Source organism: Lissotriton vulgaris, chromosome 4_1 (assembly GCF_964263255.1).
Source record: "Lissotriton vulgaris chromosome 4_1, aLisVul1.2, whole genome shotgun sequence".
Lineage (NCBI taxonomy): Eukaryota > Metazoa > Chordata > Amphibia > Caudata > Salamandridae > Lissotriton > Lissotriton vulgaris.
Genome location: NC_141691.1, coordinates 1874820555 through 1874842338, shown reverse-complemented (window position 1 = coordinate 1874842338; position 21784 = coordinate 1874820555). Strand labels below are relative to the sequence as shown.

The following is a 21784-nucleotide window of genomic DNA, read 5'->3' as shown; positions in this document are numbered from 1 at the left end:
CGATTCTGTTGGACGATCTGGATGCCAATAGAATTTTCCTGTTGACGACCTCTCAGGGCCATCTTATATCCCAACTATTATTGGCAATACGACTCTGTGTGGTGCAGTTATGGAAACAGACACTCTCTCCTTCTATAAATATATGGTGGGGGAAGGTTTGGGCTGTCTATGCCATGGAGTAATTGACTGCTCTCATCCATGATACGGTGGCTAAATTCGATGGTGCTTGACGCCCCTTCACCACCTATGTGAAACAACTGCAAAGGACATAAGATCTACGGTACATATGGAGATGTCTAAAACCTGTGGGCATCCGACATTCACATCCTGTCTTCCTCTGAACCAGATGATGGTTCTGTAGAAATGTGACCTTTGTGTGAGGGACTGAGGTGGCTGATGTTATAGCTAATGATTTCCTTTGCATACGATTGTGTATGATTTGTTCTTCTCGTTATGTATGAGTCTGATTTATTATCTGTGGCGACTCTGTGCGATGTGTCATGTTTACCTGTTTTCATCTGAAAATGCAAAATAAAACTGTTAAAAAAAATAATGAAAAGAATGAGTTCCACCTGTGCATTCTATTAATATTTAAAGTTTATGCAAGACTCATTCCTTGGAAACATTCTGTGATACCGTAAACATGTGGGACCTCTGTCAGGTGCACGTGGGCACTCAAGCTCTTTATAGGGATCATATTGTAACAATGAAAGCCTTTTATCTCTGTTTTCCTTGGACTGACCTTAACATTGAGCCTAAAACAATGCACCAAGTACACGTCTTTAACAGTTGACCAATCAGGTTTTGAAAGCCAGCAGTTCAAGGCTTACACAGGGAGGTCAGAACCTTAGTAAGGTATAGAATAATCAATAAGCCATTGTCTATCCAGTTGTTTTACAGAAAGGTCAAATTTCAACAATACTGTACACTGCATTTGCAGAGTATTTGCTATGGAGAGTAACTAGCTAGTAATGGCTTAAGCTTATTCCCTATGTATGGTTTCATACAGATATAGCTAATGTATGATAAAATAAGTTATTGTCCATGGAAATGGTAGAAAAAGAGCACCTGACACCCACCTGAGTTGAGTGTCGATACTTGCCCTCACCGCCTCAAGGGAGTATGGCTAGGTTGTTTTTAGAGCATAAATGATCACAGTTAATTTGTATCCCCACAATGCTAGTTTTCTACACTGTACTTCTGATGGGCTTTCACATAAAGACCCGCTCCTGTTGGCTGGGTTATGGGCTGTGTCACTCCCAGTGGTGTGCAATCGTATTCTGCTCACTAATAGAGGTGATACTGACTCTGTCCCAGCCAGGACTACACTGTTCCTGTCTAAGACATCCACGTCTGTGTGCAGGCACATGCCTCTGGTTGATGGAGGCAAGCCTGTATGAGCACAGGACAAGGGTAGAAGCACATCTTTAGGGGTCGGGTGTATGTTCTCTGTCGGGGAACTTCTTGGAGCCCAAACACAAGTTCACCAGTCAAATAAAGTTGAGACCCGCCCACCTAAAGTTGTGCCTTGGTATCAAGGAGTGGGTAGGTTTAACAGCTGAAAGGAGTTGCAATCTTGAAGTAGCATCAATCCTTCATTGGTGCTCACTTTATTTCATGCAATGGTACCTCCATCAGCCCCAGCAACAATCCGTCCACTCATTCCCTAAAGGCAATACGAAGACCGCTCTCCCTAGCAGGTTATAGAAATTCCAGTTTCCTGTCCCTTGATCTAGCACAGAGAAGGTAGAAGACAGCTACCCCAACCTTGGAGCACAGACATGTTTGCCTGTTTTGCTCCCCGAGTACTGGTTGCAAAAATTTCTTGTCGCACAAACTGGTAGTTTCTGACCCATACTTATTCAAAGTTTGCAGACTAAGTTTGTATATTCCTCTGGTCGAGCTGTGGGACCACTTTGAAACAGTTCCTTACTTTGGTGTATTCATCATAGATTGGTCACGCCACAGTCTTTGTCTTCTAGTGTCATCAGGAAAGTGGATGGGGCTGGGAGCTCCCTGATGGGGACCTCCACATCGAAAGGTAAAAAAGAGGCTGAATTGGTCCTACTCAGCTAACTCTCAACCTGTTGGGGCTAACATCTGTGTGGAAGAACAGATCAGGAAGGTGGAAATGGCTGTCTCCACTGCAAAATGACACATTTTCACAATACTCCACACCTGAAGTGCACATTGCTGTTTGGTAAACTTTGTTCACCCTTCATCTTTGATATCACTCACTTACAGGAAATCAAAGTGGATTCCTAGGCTGCCACGGTCAAGCACAGCAGATGCACTCTAGGCTTATCCTACTGCACATACAGATGGCAATCTCAAATGTGAAATCCATGTCCTACGTGGAAGGAGAGAAAGACCTATGTGCAGAGGAATGACAGATTAACATAAAACATGATAGGTGAGACAGTAAGTCTCTCTGATAGGTGACAGGTAAAAGGACTGTCCTGCCATTATAATCTGTTGTTGCTTCCACACTCCGCCCTACTCAGCCCATTGAATTGGGTGTAGCCAAGCGGCTTAAATGATGGTGCCGTTGTGTGCCCCTGTAGCCCGGCTCTGGGTCACATTCCTTGCCACAGGGGACCCTGAGTGTATGGTTGTCGTGTGTACTAAGGATTAAAACCAAAAATTGCCAGAAACTTGCTATGGGAAATTCAGACTGGGGTATCTATTCATTCTAGACCCATCTGAGCAAGACATATATAGCTGTTCTTGTGTCCATGATCTGCAAAATCCTAAATTACTTACTATCCACATGCATCTCACTGCATCAAGTGATACTAAATAAAACAAACTCCACCTCCCGCATAACCACCATAACTTCATCTTTGTATAGAGCCATCTTTCTCTCCTCAAAATCCTTAGGAAGGTCATCATACAACAATTATATTACTAGTTCATCCTGTACAACCTGTTGAACAGGTGTTAAATCCACTTCTGTCACTTCCAACACTGACACTGCATCACTCAATTACATTGAAGAATGATCGGTGACTGAAGCACATATCCTCCTCCAGTTTTCTTCTCTATTTAAAACCATTAACCAGCCTACATATCTATATAGTTCTATGTGATCCGATCTTCTCCTAGGTCAGATCTTTCTACTGTGTTGTTAGTCATGTATGTCTGAATGACAATTGCTATGGGTCTCTAATAACATGCAGTATTGGTTTACACATTATGGTAATTTGGTGTTATTTATGCACTTCTTAATATAAGTTATTCCTCTGTCCATGCTTACTTCTGATTGTCCAAACTATTGGATTATTTTGTCTCCATGGTTTATAAGATACAAACACAGCATCAGATTGGATAAATTAGCCAGAACCCTGTACAAACAACTCTGTGCAGACACACCATGTCTAAAAGCACTCATTTCTTTGTCACAATTTTGAATAGCACAAATCAACCCTTTCAGGGTGTAAGTGCATTTTGCAAGTAAAACAACGTGGGAGAGCAGGAACCTGCCTTACAATGGACCTCAAGAAACACTAAACAGTTAGATGGAACCACAAACACAGTGGTCCGTAACAGCGCAGAGTGGTAGAACAATAGTTAGATTGGAATTTTGCAGAATAGTTGAACAGCATGTTATAAGAGCAGAAAAAAGGACGTGAAGTTTGATAAGTTTGGAGGAGAGAGAAGGAATGCAGTAGGTGAACAGAGAAACGACAGACAAAAGAGAATGCAGAATAAGCCAACAATGAAAAGAAACCATAGTGAATGGTGGGACAGATATCAGGCAAGGTGAGGGTTGACCATGGAAAGAATAGGAAAATGGGGGTGGTCCTACTGTAGTAAAAACATGACAGATTGATGACTTTCCAATGAAAAATAATTGAAAATAACAGAGTAAACGGAACAATGCACACCCCAAACACAACACAGATAAACCAACTGGGCAGACATTCCTAGGTGGCTGGTCCTCCTGATTCAAGTCTAACTAGTATTTTTCACCTGTATCAGGATTTAGTCTTCACACATTGCACACCTTTTCCTGTGCACTAATCTTGCTATGTAGTATTTGGCAAGAATATATTGTATTTCAATTCATTTTATTTTCATACTAACGTTTCCCTCCTGTTGGCGGTGTATTATGTTTTTTAAATAGGTCGTGAAGTGTTTTATTTCTCATTTTCGTTGCAGATGCAAATTAGTGGAAAGCAAATTGATTCACCACCGACAAGACCTCTGAATAATCTGCCACCTATTATGGAGTTTATTCTGTATTTTTGCTTAAACCAAATCCCTTAAGTAGCTGTTAAAACTAACCTTTTATCATTTTGATTGTTTCTTTTATTGCATTAGTGCTGCTAGGTCATCTGTTGACTCAAATATGGATGACATCTGCAAGTTGCTCAGGAGCACCGGCTTTTCAAGCCAGCCAATAGCTAAAAGGCCTCTCAATTATCCTGAGAGCTACTTCTCTAGAGTGCCTATTAGTGAAACCTTCATCAGCATGGTCATTGGTCGATTGAGATCCGATGATATCTACAACCAGGTAAAGGCACCAAATGAACTCGTGAGCAATGTTTAAATGTGTGATTGCACCTGATACTACCATTAAACCATCCGAAACATCTGGGAATAGACATGCTGATAACATTTCCTTTCAGAGTTCTTTGGTTCTCTCATTGATTACTCCGCTACAGAACCCATTGGAATAGTTATTTACTGTGGTACAGCCAGTCGGTGAAATTAAGCTACTTAGATCTCTCATAGACTGGGGGATTTTACAAATGTGAACGTTTTAATAAATAAATATGTTCTGTTAGTGCAAGGTTCAAGTTTTATATTTATTTTATTTTGCATAAACCATTAACTCGGAAAAGTAGGTATTTAATATGGCTGATGGAATTGGGGGCTGCGATTACATACATATTCAAAATAAGATTACAGATAGTAAAATAGATAATGGTGTTAGCTAATAAAATACATGTGGGGTATGCAGAGACCAACATGTAGTCAAATAGTGTTGAGGACTGCAAAGTCTCCTCACCAACACAGTTGGAAGACGTTCAAATACCCAGGGTCTCCACAGGGTGACTAGCATTATAGGATATCGGTGCAGATAAGGAACCGTGATGTCGAATATTCAAGGACAGAAAGATGGCTGCTAAAGACAGATGCAAACTTCAAAGGTGATATATACTTTTGTGTGCTTATGGTATAACCTAGGTTATACCATCCTCCCTTAAAGGGCATAAATAAAGTATATTTTTCTTTACTATCAATGTTTTAATTCAAGTTTGGAAAAAAACGCACTAAGTACTGATAAGTACGATACATTGGGAATGTTTCAATGCTATGCATGGTCGTAATAGTTTAGCATTTATATAGCCCTTGCTGCCTTAGACTTGCAGTTTTGAAGCTCCGCACTCCAAGCTCCATGGCACGTTCTATATTGATCCCAAAAGGTTGGGTGGTTTAGCGCTCTTTCCAGGATTTTAACCAGCAGGTGGAGTGTTACACGCAAACCTTGTTAACTGGTGCAAAACCTGCTGCAGTATCTCCAGTTAAGAGAGGTAGTATGCTACAAGACCCTTCCTGGAGGGTGGAATTTGCCAGCAATATGCTCAACAATTGTATATGCTTTGAATCCAGTTTCATCGTGTCCCCATAGCTTTTATCTGAAGATATACATTGGAGAGTTTTATACCTGCTAGCGAGGTTTGTGTGTAGCAATCCAGCCTCAAGTTCAAATCTTGGACAGGACATTCAAGTGTCCATACTTTTTGAGGGCGATAAAAAGATATCACAATGTTGAGCCATAATATTGTTAGGCAGATGGGGCTTCAAAACTGCAAGTCTAAGAGTGTTTAAACTCTTGTTGGCATTATATCAGGATGAATAATCTCCAGTGAGCTTTAAATGTTATCAACAGGAACAGAGTAAGCATTGGGGTTCTCCTAAAGTGGTGGCAACATCCTAATGGATATTAATGGTAATTTTCAGTAATTTGTTTACAATGAATCACAGCAAAACATGGATGGCGAAGTTTATTTCACAAACATTGACAAAGCATAGTAGGTTTGTCACTTGTGTTGTGATGTTATTCTGCAAGCACATACAGAGTAAACACACGGTGCAACTCACAGACACCTGTATTCTCCAATGTGTGCCCCAGTAGTGAACCCACTCAATCAGCGCTGTAGTGTTTTTGTTCGCTGGTGTTGCATTGTTTTCTCTTTTCAGCTGTTTGTCACAGGCATATCAGTTCTTATCCATTTCAGTGACCCTTGCCAAGCTGACCTCTTAGCTGTGGTGATATATCCAATCCAAATCTCAGCTGATACCATAGACCATCAGTGCCTCTCTCCACAGTACTTATTTATCTGCAGTCACCTTTCTTTTGAAGCACACTCATCCAAAGACCATCTCTGCACCCACTTGCCTCTCCTGCTTAGCTTTAACACCTGCTCTTCATTCCTGTGGCTCCTCCATGCACTCAAAAACCCACAGAGTCCACTGTCATTGAAGCCCTACTAGATGCCACTAGATTCACGCCAGTTCGCACCAAGTGAATCCTCTATCTAGCCACCATTGAGTTCCACTGAAACCAAATGCTCACAAGAAAATCTGCAAGTAAAAGCAATATTGTGCCGAAGGATTGCTTGCAATCAGAGCCTCCTTCTCTACATTCAGGGCACAGGTATCTCCCTTAAATCATTATTAGTACTTCAGTTGCCACTCAGACGTAAATAAGACTATCCTAGAGCTGTGCCATTTGAATGTAAGAATTCAGATAAGTCGATTTACAGAGGAAACTTGTACAAATGTGGGCAGTTGTAGAGAGCCAAAGGCAGCCATGCATTTCTGCTCCACTATTTGTGCATTAATCCAACTACATACATTTCATGCAGTACATTTTTTCAACTTTTAAGTTTTCTAGTAATTTTATATGAATTCCATTTAGGAACAATTTGGAAGAAACAGAGAGAAATGACACCTTCCTAAATTCAGAATTTTGTCTGAACTCCCCTTTCTTTCTTTGTGTCTCTCTCTTTTTCTGTTTCTGTGTTTTATCTTTCTTCGCTGTCCACTCTCAGCATTTAATTCCCAGCATCAAATGACAACATCCTCCTTTCTAGCACATACCATGTTAGCCCAGCTTATGCATTACCTCTAGCATTATTGAAATATTGGATTTTGGGAATCCAGCCACACATTTTAGACTAAACTTTCAATGTACCCAAAATAGCCATTCTTATTAGTCATTTAGCCATTTTGTGGTGCCAAGACATGTGTCTAAAGCAAAATTAAATGGTTCCGAATTTGACCTTCAATGCTCTTTTTAGACCAGGAATTAAAACAAGCATTGAATGTTTGTTTTGTGCTTTTCTTTTTGTCTTGTGTTTAGGTCTCTGCTTATCCACTGCCAGAGCACCGCAGCACAGCCCTCGCCACTCAAGCTGCGATCCTGTATGTGGTGTTGTACTTCCAGCCTTCTATTCTTCACACCCATCAAGCCAAGATGAGAGAAATAGTGGATAAATATTTCCCTGATAATTGGGTTAGTTCGTTTTATTGTTGTGCAACTGATTTTATGTTGAAAAGAGTAATTATAAATTTCTGCAGTTAACAATAAATGTACATAAAATGAACCAAAAGGAGGTTTTTTTTAATGTGTACGATTTGTCTCAAAAAACAAATGCATTTGTTTTTTGATCAATACTAATAACATTGACAAAATATTTGTGCCTAAAATTTAACATTAAATATGTCAGGCCATGCAATTAGTGATGTTCTCATTTTCATTTTTTAATCAGATCATAAGTATTTACATGGGAATTACAGTAAATTTGGCCGAAGCCTGGGAGCCTTACAAAGCTGCAAAGATTGCTCTAAATTACACATTGGATATGGCAAATATCAAAGAACAGGTACGGATCAGATTTGGTGTATTTATTGTCAAAATCTGTGAGTTCTATAATGGCTAATGAGCAATGTGCTCTGGGGTTATACAGCAAGGTATTTTTGTTTGCAGTGCAATAATATTAAGTTCTGTTTTTAGGTTTGGAGTTTCGCTAGTAGGTTTATTAGACTAGCATCTGAGGCAGCATCTGATTTGATTGTTTGTGCTATCATTAGATTGAAATGGATTTGCTTTTAATTTGCCAGTTTTTATATTTTTTTAAGTGCTTTTATTTTGTTCAGTAAATCCTTTAAGTTTTTAGTTGCATAGGAATCCTAGGTTTGTTACATTTGCCTAAAACGTTAGCAGGAATCATTGTTCCTAAGTATTCTGCTGTCTACCTGGTAATCTATCACTTTAGAAACTTTACAAAAGGTTGATGAATCACATGACTATACAGCTACTCTTCTCCCACTATTCTTTTCCCTTTTGTCTGATTCATAGAGGCCAGTGTTAAATATTAGAAACGTGCTCTTGTAGACTTATTATTACATGAGTAGCTTGCTACTCGCCGAAAAAACGATTTGACGCCTTATCAGGGGTAGTAAGCGCTATATAAATGCAGTTGCAAGACAATACATTTTGAGTGGTTTTCTAAAAATGTAGGGATTCACATAAATACCCAGAAGTAATCTGTGTCCTTTTGAGATTTCATAAAGTGCACTAAGCTGTAGAATTTACATCATGTGGGACATTTTGCATCTGTAAATGGAAGTCAAAAGCGGCATTACCAAAGGTCATTTATGTGTCATATTTGTCTATAGAGCAATTCTCTTTCCCACATACAGATTTAAGAGTGTTTTGCCCCTTTGTTGACCATGAAAAAGTACTTACTCTTGCCTGTGATAGGAGCAAATTTATTTTAACTTTCACAGTGGAAACCTGTAACAATTGCGTGTTTTCATCTTCTGCTGAGTGCCCCTGTGCAGAAATGCCCACAACCCTGCCCTAACTAACTTTGAAAATGCTGTTTTGAACAGTTCTGAATATCCAGCATTATCTCTGCTGCAGTTTTTACTCCAATGCCTTGTTTCTTTGGTGCTCAATAACAGCACAGTTAGCATGTTTCTTGCCTGAAGAATGTACTGCTTCCCTCTTTTTGAAATGTTGCTACTATGTGTGCCTGAGGCTCCCTTCACGTCTTACGGCGGGAAAATAACCACGGTATATTGGTCTTACATCCTAAAAGTAATCAAACCTGCAGTTCCTGTTTCTAACAGAGGGCTGCAGATATCCTGAAGTGAAATCTGATACATCTCATTAGGGAACCTTAACATACATGTACTTTATTTTCGTCCACTTAAAACATAAAACCTGTCTGCACTGTCATTAACATGGCTGGTCAAAACTCCTTGTTGACTCCTATACCGATATGCTGATTATTAACCCGTTCCCAGCGTCGAACGTTCAGCGCCCAGTGCTGAACGTTCGGAGAACGAATGCTGACCTGACGGCCAACGGTCGTTCGCAGCACTGGGGAGGTAGCGCTCGTGACGACCGTTGGCCGTCAGCAGCAATTAAAGGGTTAAGAACCGAGCAGAAATGTTGCCCTTCCAATTGTACATGTAGATACTAATTCAAGCACTTTTGTTTGTAAAGGCCAGTCGATATGCAGCTATCATGGAGCGCATGCACCCTCAAGTGCAGCAGTTTCTGAAGGAGGGCTTCCTGAGGGAGGAGTTTGTACTGGATAACATTCCAAAGCTGTTGAATTGTCTGAGAGATTGCAATGTTGCCATCCGTTGGTTGATGCTTCACACAGCAGAGACAGGTAACTATTTCAAGTAGCATTGAGCCGTCCAGTCCATTGCTGTTCATCCAACTGATAAGAAAGGTGGGCTTTTCTCATGTATTGGTGGTAAGCCACAAAAAAGGTGACTTGCATCAAGAGCGTTTTTTTATTGCCATAAGTATTTTCAGATTTTTCCATTATTTACAAAGTTACAAAGTTTGTTGACCCTGTGTTTCAAACTCTTAATCAGTTCATACAATGAACTAACTATCACAGGGGAAATGATAATACGTTGTTTGTTTGGGTAGCACTTCGTACTGATGTAGTTGCACTGTAAGTTACAGGTGTTACTATTACCCACTTGAATAGTAATCAGTTTATTAGGTAATGTTTTTAGGTTGTTTTTTATATACTACTTCATACGCTCTTAAAATAGCCTCAACCGCGGAATAGTGAAAGGCTGAATTAGTCTAGGCGGGATTCGGACTAGTATCCAGTAAATAATTCCTCATGTACAAAAGAAATCACTAATCATATTAAGTTATCTTACCAGCATGCCTTATTCGTACCTGTTTTCTAACTTTCACATGACTTCAGCATTTTATTTATCTGCATTATGAGATTTCTGTTTGTTTTAGTGAGTTCAATGCCCAAAATGCTTTGCCCCTTGTGCACGTCAGGTTTTGCTAATGACCTCACATTTAATAAATCCCTTCTTTGTCCTAGTGATGTAGTTACAGCAGTGGAAGGAACACCACAGATTTAGTAGCAGGACCAATTACCTACTCTTGAAATTGGAGTCAGTGGCTCCCACGTACTGAAACTCTGTAAGAAATTGTATGGGGAAATCATGCAGGAGAGAGACGTCATTAGTTTGATGTGACTTGTCACCAAGCTCCCTAAAAGCAAAAACAATCTGGCCCATTTCTGTGAAGAATCCTGGTTATGTGAGACTCAGGACTTCTGTATGCTTCTCCCCCGATACCTCTCCTCTCTGAAAAAGATCACGACTGACCAGACTCAAGCCATTCTTTTGGCCCGGAAATGGGAACAGAGAGTATGGTAGTCCGAGCTCCTGGGTAGTGAATGTCGGATGTCAGACCCTGAAACAATGTCGGCCTGAACTTGACAGATATTGTGCTCCAAGATCACCAAAGTGCAACCGGTTATGCAGCCTGTCTTTATTCAGGTATCTCTTCTGCAGTGCAACTTTCATTAGAGGCTCCCTTCTCCTTTTGGCTGTGGCTGTGCCTCTGATCCTACATTAGAAACGCACAAGGGTTTCTAATGTAGTACATTAATGATGATGATGATGATGATGATGATGATGATGATGATGAAGAGGAGGAAGAGGAGAGTGATGAGTTACTTCTTCCTCACCCATCCCCACTGTACTGATGATGCGCTATACTTGATTTACAAACCTCACCAAATGCCTGTGGGCAAACCCCTCCCCTGAAACAGAGATTGACTCTCCACATGGGCACCAACAGAAGAAATCGCATCCTATGGAAAGGTGGTCAGGAAGGCAGTGGAAGTGCTAGATCTGCAATTGCCCTCCAGAGAAACAAAAACAAATGTCTTAACAGAAATTCTCTAACCCGGGCCGTCGTTGAGTGAGCCCATGATACCATTTATTGACACCTGCACTTGCGCTTTGATGGGGTCATGCTCCGATGCTTGCTCTTAGATTTACATTCGTAAGTTTCCTGCAATTATGTTTGTCTTTTTTTTTTCTTCTCTGTGCTTCTTACAGACTCTTGAACTGTCAAGACTTTATACGCATTTCAACAATATCATATGGTAGACACTAGTTTCCATAAGCTGGATCGCACTGTAATGGACGTTTTGAAGTATTTAATCCAGGGGTCTGCAACCTTTTCTGTAATAAGAGCTTCTTATGTTCAGTGAAACTGATACAGAGCTACTAATATTATTAATGTTGTAATAGTGTCTAAATCAGACAAGATTACTCTATTGCAGAGGTCTTCAAACTTTTGTAGGTTGAGCCCCCCCAGCTGAATTTTTTCAGATGTTGGGCCTCCCGCCACCTGACAGAAATTTCTGGAATCTGGTACACTACATAATTGACCGCCGCGTACATATCATGGGCCATATCAGGCAGACTCACAATACTAGGCTATGTGCGTCACTACCGATGGTCCTCCTGCTGCTGCCTGCATTTCTTAACTTAAAATGTGCAGCTCGTGCTCCTCCTGAACTCGCCACTCTGACCGCAGATGACCGTGGTATTTCCAACAGTAACTAATGCCAGCTGAGGCTGATTTTCACCGTTGTCAATGCAGGACACCGTCAACCGTCTGCGGTAAAGATAGCTCATGGATGGTTCCAATGTGGTATTGGATCCCACCTGCACCAGTCATCCAAAGTCAGGGCTTGAGAGGCTGGCTGGCTGGCTCACGAGTCAGGGTCACCGAGCAGCTGCTGTGCTCATTGGGCCGTTGCAGCATGACCGATGGCACATCGGTGGCGGTAATTTATCAGGCGACTGGGAGGGACCAAGCCTCCCGGGCCGCAGCCGGGCGCAGCTACTGTTATAATTGTACAAAGAACGTAAAACACACATTCTGAAAAAATATAAAGAAATATCATTATCAAAATCATAAAGTAAATTAGGTTTTCGATCATTTAACAATATAAAAAACACTTAAAGGTACTTTTGAAGCATATAAAAAGGAAGCTAAAAGGAAGTCTTAATCTGCTTGTGCTTGGCTATTCCTGCTTTCACAATCAAGCTTTGTCATATATCAGACACTGGTTATTCTTTTTTTTTGTCATCCCATGGCTGTGTTTTTGTAAAGCTTATGTGTGTTTTTTGCTGAAGGACTCAGAAAAGCTGCACTGTCCGTGATGTACACCAAAGTAACTGCCTCCCATTGTGCAATATGATTGCGGCCGTCATCGGTAGTAGCAATGTAGGATAGAATTAACCCCCGTCCCCACCCACCCAAAGATATGGAGTCAAATATAGCAAAATTCGGGCAGCAAAGTGTCCTTTATGCCCAGGGCGCGGTGCCACTACTCCTGCTGAACTGTAGGTAGGTAGCAAGTGGGAGCTGCAGTATCTCGACAGGGGTTATTATCACCTAGATTTGATTTTTAGCAAACACCACTAAGCCATCTTTATAGTGGGATAGGGAAACTGCAAGTGCTAGTATGCTTCGTGTTTTGGGATTCAAAATAGCCCTGGTGACAGGGGAAGGGGGCAGTACCCAGATATGCCGCAGATGCCTATTAAAACATCCTGCACACAAATGAGTGTTATTGTCCACGCTGCAGGGATGCCCCCAACCCAAGCTCTGTTTCTCCACTGATCCAACCCAACTATGTTGCATTATCTGCTCATCCTAGTCTTTCCGCCATGTGTGTGATGGGACTTGGACATATTCCGTCGATGGTAACGTAAAACATGTCCTGCAATAGGAGGGAGCTCACAGAAAAAATAACCTGATGCAATCAGCAATATGACCCAACTCAACAGTAAGTGTTGTAAAAAAAAAGTTGAAAAGAAAAATAGCCGATAAGTGGCCTCACACCAACAGGACTTTGCATGATGGGATTTTAAGTCCAACCACAAAGTAACAAATGAAACTGCAGGTCCTAGAACTACACTTTTTCGAGGTACGATATAGCTGAATGAACGTGTCACACATGGTAGGGGACCACCAAGCAGGCAGAGAAGCCAGTACCAGTGCTCTGACCACACAGAAAGGAGCGCTGGGTACACTGAAATCGAACGCAAAGGAACAGGACTGTCTATTCCTTTGCTTTCGGTTTCAGCAGAGGAGACACTGCCTCCCACTGTAGCTGAAGCATTTCAGCGCGAATTAACCCCCTCCTGGGACGGTGCACTGTTAGCACTTAGCTGACAAAAGCATGGGCGCGTCGTGCCCAATGATTTCCCCTCCCTCACCCCTCCAACCCTCTGTCACCAGGAGTTCTCTAATTAAAGAAATTCCCATTTGAAATGCGTGAAGACTTGCGCTGCCTAGGACAACAAAGGTAAGATTTTAGGGTTGAGTGCCCGCCCCCCCTGGGATGGTGTCGCACCCCCCTGGAGGGGCGCGCCCCACAGATTAAAGAACTCTGCTCTATTGGAATCCCCATTCACGATTATCATCTGTGATCACCCCACTGCATCAGGAAGGGCTGGCAGCAGTAAGGTAAACAAGTCATCATAAATTTGTAATGCCTCTACATGGGTAATACAGAACAACCATAGTCACAGTGCTCCAAAGTAATTACACATCTCCCCAACGCTGCATAATTTATCACTCAAATATGAGCTTTAAATATATAACATACAAAAATGTGCATTTTTAAAAGCACACACTCACCATAAAGGGAATCTTGGCATTGGAATAACATATGTTTACTGATAACCACTTGAATACTTGATTAGGAAATTGGAAATGGAAATTGGAAAGTGGAAATTCAACTATTTTTCCCCAAACAATATACACATTTTCATCTTGAATACACACCTTTGAAGTGTGGTATAAATGTATTAATTCAACCAAGCAAAAGCTTCTAATTTAGAAGGCTGGGCTGCACACAGGAAAGCGCCCACTAGCTCACGAGCTACTCCTTGCAGAAGTCTGGTTTATTAATCTGTTGTGTTATCATATTTTAAACAGTTCATCCTTGTAAATGACTAATATGTGATACTTGATTACTCAGTATTCAGTTAAAAACAGTGTTTTACATCCATATCCAAACACCTTTCAGGACATATCATCACACCTTCAAGGGAATAAATATTAAGGCAGAACACTGTTTACATGTTGTCTTCCTCTCTGCCGATAGTTCCACCTCCATGCCGTATTACTTGTTCAAACTCAAAAGTAAAATCAGCTTTTGCAGTGGGGGCTAGCCTATAGGCATTGTCAGCCTTCGAAACCAGCGGTACAGCACACAGTTCAGTTCGTTTGGGTCCGCCAATCTGACACTGGCAGACGCCACACTGGGCAGCAGGGTCAGTAGCTCTGCCAAGCCACTTTAGTTTGTCCTCAGCTGCTCATTTAAGTCTGGTGATCAAGGCAGAGTCAAAGGCCACCATTATAAGTTGGGTCCTGTATACACTTTTGCTATCTCTTGCATCTGGTGTCTCCTTCAGATATCACTACATACTTCTTAGTAGACAAGGTGGCTTAATTGTAATTTCATTTACTTGTCAGGCTATGTGGGCTACCCTAGTGCCAAGGCTCTTTTCTATTTGCACTCCCCTATCAGCAATCCCTCTAACATTGATTATAACTTTAGAGCAGTAGGCTGGGGGCTGTGCCGTGTTACAAATCCATAAACTGTGTTAATTTATACATTGTTGTGGGTTAAATATTTTATACTATGCTTCCCATCACCCAAACCGGTTGCAGGTACTCATTGGTTTTTTGGAGTGGGTCTTCTGCAGAGTTAACATAAAGTTAACCTTATCTACTCCGGATGTGGGTATTAGTACTAATTCTATTGACAATTGAAGTTTCATTGTGCGTTTATATCAACAATACATAGACTAATGCTTGTGACACTAGTGAAATTACAGTCAGGCTTTTTTTCTGTTTGACAGAATAATGTTTTTTAAGTACACAATATGCTCCACTTGTCTGTATTTTCAGGACTTTTGTTGTTGCTTCCTTCTAGCTTATGATCCTAATAACAAGCGCCTGCGACAGGTAAAAGACCAGATTTTGATGGATTCCAAAACCAGCCCAAAGATCCTTTTTCAAATTTTGCTGGACACGGCCCAGTTCGAGTTTGCACTAAAGGAGGTAACCTTACATATATTTGTGTTTGAGATGAGTTTCTGTGCCTTGAATTGCAGATTATTTTTGCCTCGGCACACTCTGAGCCTGAATGTGTCATTTTGGTTATTAGAAATATAGGGCCCGATTCACAGAATGAACTTAAGACTCAATCCTAAATTTACTACTATTTTGGTATTCACAGAATGCACTTACTACTTTTGGCATACACAGAATGCACTTACTACTTTTGGCATTCACAGAATGAATTTACTACTTTTGGTATTCACAGAAGTTAGGATTTTGTCTTAAGTTTGTCTTAAGACAGACTTAAGACAAACTTAAGACAGACTTAAGACAGACTTAAGACAAAATCCTAACTTCTGTGAATACCAAAAGTAGTAAATTCAATCTGTGAATACCAAAAGTAGTAAGTGTATTCTGTAAATGCCAAAAGTAGTAAGTGCATTCTGTGAATACCAAAATAGTAGTAAGTTTAGGGTTAAGTCTTAAGTTCATTCTGTGAATCGGGCCCATAGTGTTTTATCCGTGGCCTATTGATTAAAAAGGTATGCTTTTGAAAACTGGGATTGTAAGGGAAAAAAATTATAATGTGAGGGCAAATACAATTCTCTGTGTGTAGTAGAAGCAATGGATAATATTCATTTCCTGATGGGCATATTAGCTTTCATAATACAGTCATGATTACGTTTTCATTTAATGACGATTTCCTTCATGAAATCCATGGTAGCAAGCCTGGCTGAAGACGGCTGGAATGCCAGAAACCAGTCCTCGGAAGCTTGTTTACGGTCCAGGGAAGGCATGGCTTGGCAGTTCGGGCTGGACTGTTCCCATGAGGCACAGGGTCAGACTGATTTGCATATAGCCATGTCTGAACTGGGGTGGCAGAGTGGGCTAAAGAACGGTGATGGATTAAACCCAGATCTGTTGACTGGGTGTGAGTGTTTGATTGGTTCAGATGCTCCGTCCATCACCACCCCTTTTGTACCGCTTAGATGATCAAAGCAGTTTGTCCAATTGTACAGGTGGTTAATAGTTAAGAAGCTTCAATTCTTGCCAGGCAGGTTTAGGTTCCTTGTAGATTACTTTTAACACCTTCCATGCTCATGACGAGCTCAGCTCATCATGCAGTACACTGCTTGTGTGCTCATGACGAGCTCAGCTCGTCATGAACAATGGGATTCAAGGGAGTGCCGCATCCAAGATGAATCACTGTAGCATTGAAGGCGTTAAAAGTAATATATCACTCAGGAATGCAATTAGGACTTTAGGTATGAAGTAGAGCCAACTCTAAGTAATGAGGGTGATGGAAAAATGATGATCCCAAGGACCTATTTAGGTGGATGGTATTATTTCACAGAAAAGGGAGAGGGAGAGGAAGGGGATAAGATGAGAACCCGTGGTCTAGATGATGGGATAGGGGGTTGTGGCCCAAGCCCCTCTTCCAGCACTAGGCAACAAGGATACTGCAGGAAGATGCTGTCAACCTTCCAGCCTTTGCCTGATTGCTCGGGATGGATGTCCTGGGAGGGGAGGTGAGGTTTGAAAGAAGAAGGGCGATCGTCCCACAATGCAACCAGGTGGAAGAGGGTGGACAATGGGTAAGTGCAAAGGGAGGATTATGAGCAAGACCAAGGTCGGGAACTGTGCTCCTGTAGTGCTAAATGGTGTGGATCCCAGAAATTTGCAGTACCAGAGGAGCAATATTTTCCAGGGCCTTGGGAAGAGCAAAACATAAACGTCTTTTGTCAGATACTCAGAACATTTTCCGGAGTTATAAATTGTCAGCAGGCTATTTAGAGATTTAAGAACGACTGCATCACACTTAAATAGTAAAACATTCATACACAACATGGTGCCATGCTAAAAACCTCTGGGTGTGGTCTGCATCTTAATTGCTTTCTGTGCAGGACTAGGATGAATGTAGCAAGCAGGTATGGAGAAACTTATTGTTTTCTCTTCTACTTGGCCTTGGTGGCTTGATAACTCACTTATACCTAAGCATATTAAGTATATGGCATATATATATTTGAATGTTTATTTATGTGTCTCTCCTACATAGATGTTCAAGCAGATGTTATCAGAAAAACAAACCAAGTGGGAAAGTTATAAAAGAGAATGCTCAGAGAGGATGACAGAACTCGCTGATGTTTTTTCGGGTGTCAAACCCCTTACTCGAGTGGAGAAAAATGGTAAGAGAAGCTGCACCTTAATTCACTTTTGTTTACAGTCCAATTTATTCATAACACTCCTCTTTATTCTCAGCCTTTGAAGATATTTTAGCAATACCAGTATTTTAAGTGGAATGAAAAAGATGGGACAGTCTCTAAAAGGGGCATGGCTGAAGAACCATAAGAAAAATTCTTTAGAAGAGATATGAAAACATGATCTAAAATACAGTGCGTGACACAGTGTGCCACCTACTAGTATTTGGGAGACTCTTAGTAAGTTTAATTTTTATTGTATCCAGACATACAACACAATAGCTAATATACACCTAAAACAAATCAGGCATATTGGTGTTAGTAATGCTTGTTAGCTGTATCAGATAAAAGAACAACAACAATGATTTTGTTATGAATATTTAGAATAGAAAATGTTTCAATTTAAATAAAAATCCTCAAAATGTAGAACTGTGAATGAAACATTACTAAGATCTGTGGATTGAACTACTGACTATCAACCTCCAGAATATCGACCCACAAGAATATTGTGGACAGAACATTGAAGGGTAAGTGCACATTGGGAAGTTTTGATTTACCTTTCCTAACTCTACATCTATGTGCCTTGAAGCTATACATATGACCAAGGTACATATATTTTGCATTGGGTTATCTGTTGATATTTTAGTTTCAATATTTTGTCTTCGATATCATGTGCCAGTGATAGTCTGTTTTAATATTTGGGTTGCACACCTGTCGGTGGAAGGGGTAGTGGTCTTCAGAGTGTCTAATTACTCCTATTCTCTCCTTAACACCACTTTCCTATGCAGTCTTTCACTCTGTAAGATGTGTACACCCTTTTCACCTCACATCTTTGTGAAATCCTCCATCGGCATATCTTACACTCCCCCCTCCACTTACAGTTGTAACACAAAAACTAGGAATTTGATGGGCACACCTTTATGACCCGCTGAGAGGCACTGTAGGAAATTCTCACTGCCTTCAACCTCAACTTCAGAGCTTTCATCCTTGCTCCATCATAAACACGCATGTACAACCTGAACTCTTTCAGACAACTGGAGTCAACAAAGTTCAAAGTGTGCTCTAGACAAGAGTAATATTTTGCATGACAAGAAACTATAGAAACTCCTCATCTTGAAACACGTGAGTACTCTTAGGGAATGCAAGATGAGGTAAAGCATGTCATTTTAAGAAAGGGACTGTGTCGCTGACATGTATTACCTAAGGACCTTTTAGAATCATAGTTGAGAAATCTATCCATGGTTTCCCAAAAGATTTAAGAACACGAATACAGAGCCTGTGTATGGTACACTATTTTACATTTTCTTTATTTTTCTGTTTGCCATCCAGAAAACTTGCAAGCTTGGTTCAGGGAGATCTCAAAGCAAATAATGTCTCTAAATTATGATGACTCCACTGCAGCTGGCAGGAAAACTGTGCAACTTATTCAAGCATTGGAAGAGGTAGGTTCTTTTCATGACCGCGAATGGGAAGCAATAGAGTGAAAGTATACATTAATAAATGGTAACATGTACACTGGGGCATAGGATAAAGCAGCTTCCCATGTATCACCATAATGCAACGCATCATCACTTGGAGTAGCACCATACATGAAGTTTTAATACACCACATGGACTATCACACAAATTGGAACCAGATCGGTAAGTTTAGGCTGCTGCACGTTTATATATTTACCCCTTTTTGGCTATTTGGGATTTTAAAGGTACCCAAGATTTGTCGATTCCCCTGGGACCAAAAACGCAGGTGCCCTCCTACCTATCACAAAATGACCTGTTTTTGCAAAGGGGGCACCTGTGTTTTGGTCCTGTGCTCGGCAACCACATAGGGCAACCTACCAAACCCAGACCAGTGATCATACATCTGGGAGTCCTACCCAAGAACCAAAGCAAGAAAAGAACCAACTTGAAAAAAATGTGATGGACTTGCGAATGCCTAACCATGATTTTGATAACTGTGATGGGCAGGCTTAGTGAGCAGGACTCCATTACAGATTTGTTTTTATTGTCATTCTTCTGTGTGGTATGATTGATGGCATGTGTGAGAAGAATGAAGGGTGAGAATGGAAGGATGATGGTGTAATCTTTTTTTGGGGATAATATAACTTGTATAAAAACTGAGAGAACCTAATTCGGGTTTCTTTCCAAATGAAATGTTGATATGATCGTGTCTCATTTGTAAATGTTTTTATGAGTATATGAGTTTAACATACATTTACAACAGAGTACATAAAAATACAGAAAATGAAAAAAAAATGTTTTGATAAATTAAAAAAACAAGAAATAATTTAGCCTTTGTGCTGAGATTTTGTTTTTTTCTGGGAAAATGTCCAGTTTGAGTAATTAACAGGGAAGTTGGCCCCTCTACTTTTCACACTTTATATAAATTCCATTGACAAACATTTGATAAAAGCCACTCAGGACATTCCGCTTGTGGGAAACTCTGCAGTCCCGGTCCTGCTCTATGCCGATGACGCGGTATTGTTGGCACGTACAGGACTGGGGCTGCAGAGACTCTTAGACTCCTTTGGTGGCTTCATGGAATCGTTAGATCTGAGTGTGAACAGTAAAAAGTCCCACGTCATGGTGGTAGGAAAGCGCTCAAAAACATATAGAATACAGTCTTTCTCTTGTAATGGTGTTGCCTTGTCAATTGTCCCTGTATTTACGTACCTTGGTGTAATTTTTGATCTAAAGGGAAGCTGGGCCCCCCAAATTAATGCTAAATGCCTTGCAGTTGCCAGATCGTCATCTGCTTTAATGGACTTTGTTAAACGGTTAGGATCCAGGTCTATGGAGGCACTCTTATCCATCTATAAATCAAAATGTATATCTATTGCACTGTGTGGGGCTTCATTATGGGGATATTTGCAACAGGAAAAACTGCAAAAAATAGAGAATAAGTTTTTAAGGAATCTCTTAGCAGTTCCCCAATCAACGCCTGTCTATACTATTCATACCGAGTTGGGACTGAGCTTTATCTCCGGCCTTATTCACTTAGCTCCTATAGCGTGTTGGGTTAAGACTTGGACCAACAAGGAGATCTCACTGAACCATGCCATCCTAAAAGACGTAATGGCACTTGATAAAGCAAATAAAATACCCTGGCTATGCTATATAAGAGATGTCTTTGCCAAACTGGGACGACCAGAGCTTTTTCATTCCCCGCACTTGTTGCATAAAAATGATTTGAAGTGGGTGAAGACAAACTTTTTGAGGATGGTAGAGCAAGAACGAGAACAGCTGGAAATGTGTAAACCCCTTGTGAGAGCAAATTATATTCTGAAAACTACTTCACAAATAGAACCATACCTCAGAATTGTTTCCATCCCACAGCATAGACATATCCTGATCAGATTTAGACTGAGCATTGTTCAATATACTTTGGGTATCTCATGTGTGTGGGGGAAACCAGACCTTACACCTCCTTGTAGCTGTGATAGTGTCTCCCCCCAAAGCCTCTTGCACTTTATCATGTTTTGCCAGCACTTTTCGGATATCAGGAAGCGACATCTACTGCCTATACTTAGAGAAGCGGGATTCACCCAGGTTAAACCAGCACTGATGTTCTTACAAATGTTAAGTACACCGAGGGTGATGTTTGGGGTTGCCAGCTTCCTGGTGGCTGCTGTTCGTAATAAGAATAGGAGGTATGCCCTTATGCAATTGGAGATCTGATTACACCCCTTTTTTCAATGTACAGATTATATCCCTCTGCTAATGAATTGTGAGATTTTTTACCTGTGGATGACCGCATCACCAACACTTGATTTTATGTCTTTTATCATGTATAATACTGTATACTATGTATGATTACATCTTTTTATGTATTTTTTATCACTACTGTGTGTAATATAATTGTGTGATCGCTTTTATGATTTTTATTAATCGAAATAAAGTGCTATTGACTTGAGTAATTACCATTGTATAAATTACCTAGGCCAGATAAGAGGTTGTTTGTATTGTATTTAAAACTACCAAGCCCAGACATTTCTGAAAACTAGGCTGCCAGGGGAGTCAAGAGAGCTGGGGCTTGTGTGGATCCCCCAATGTTTTCTTACCCAGAATCTCCTGCAAACCTCAAATTTAGCTAAATATATCACATTTCTTTGTGGGATCACTGCATAGGCACAAATTTC

General features: G+C 40.7%; 1 protein-coding gene across 1 annotated transcript in view; it reads left to right on the top strand.

Moving 5' to 3' along the window:
* The window catches only part of WASHC5 (WASH complex subunit 5), a 402037-nt gene that overhangs the window by 82961 nt on the left and 297292 nt on the right, over positions 1 to 21784 (top strand). The window contains exons 6-12 of the mRNA XM_086966205.1: positions 4324 to 4516; positions 7376 to 7528; positions 7785 to 7898; positions 9530 to 9701; positions 15324 to 15451; positions 17508 to 17637; positions 18979 to 19091. Of these exons, the coding sequence (XP_086822331.1) occupies positions 4324 to 4516; positions 7376 to 7528; positions 7785 to 7898; positions 9530 to 9701; positions 15324 to 15451; positions 17508 to 17637; positions 18979 to 19091 (1003 nt within the window). The remainder of the gene's footprint in view (positions 1 to 4323; positions 4517 to 7375; positions 7529 to 7784; positions 7899 to 9529; positions 9702 to 15323; positions 15452 to 17507; positions 17638 to 18978; positions 19092 to 21784) is intronic.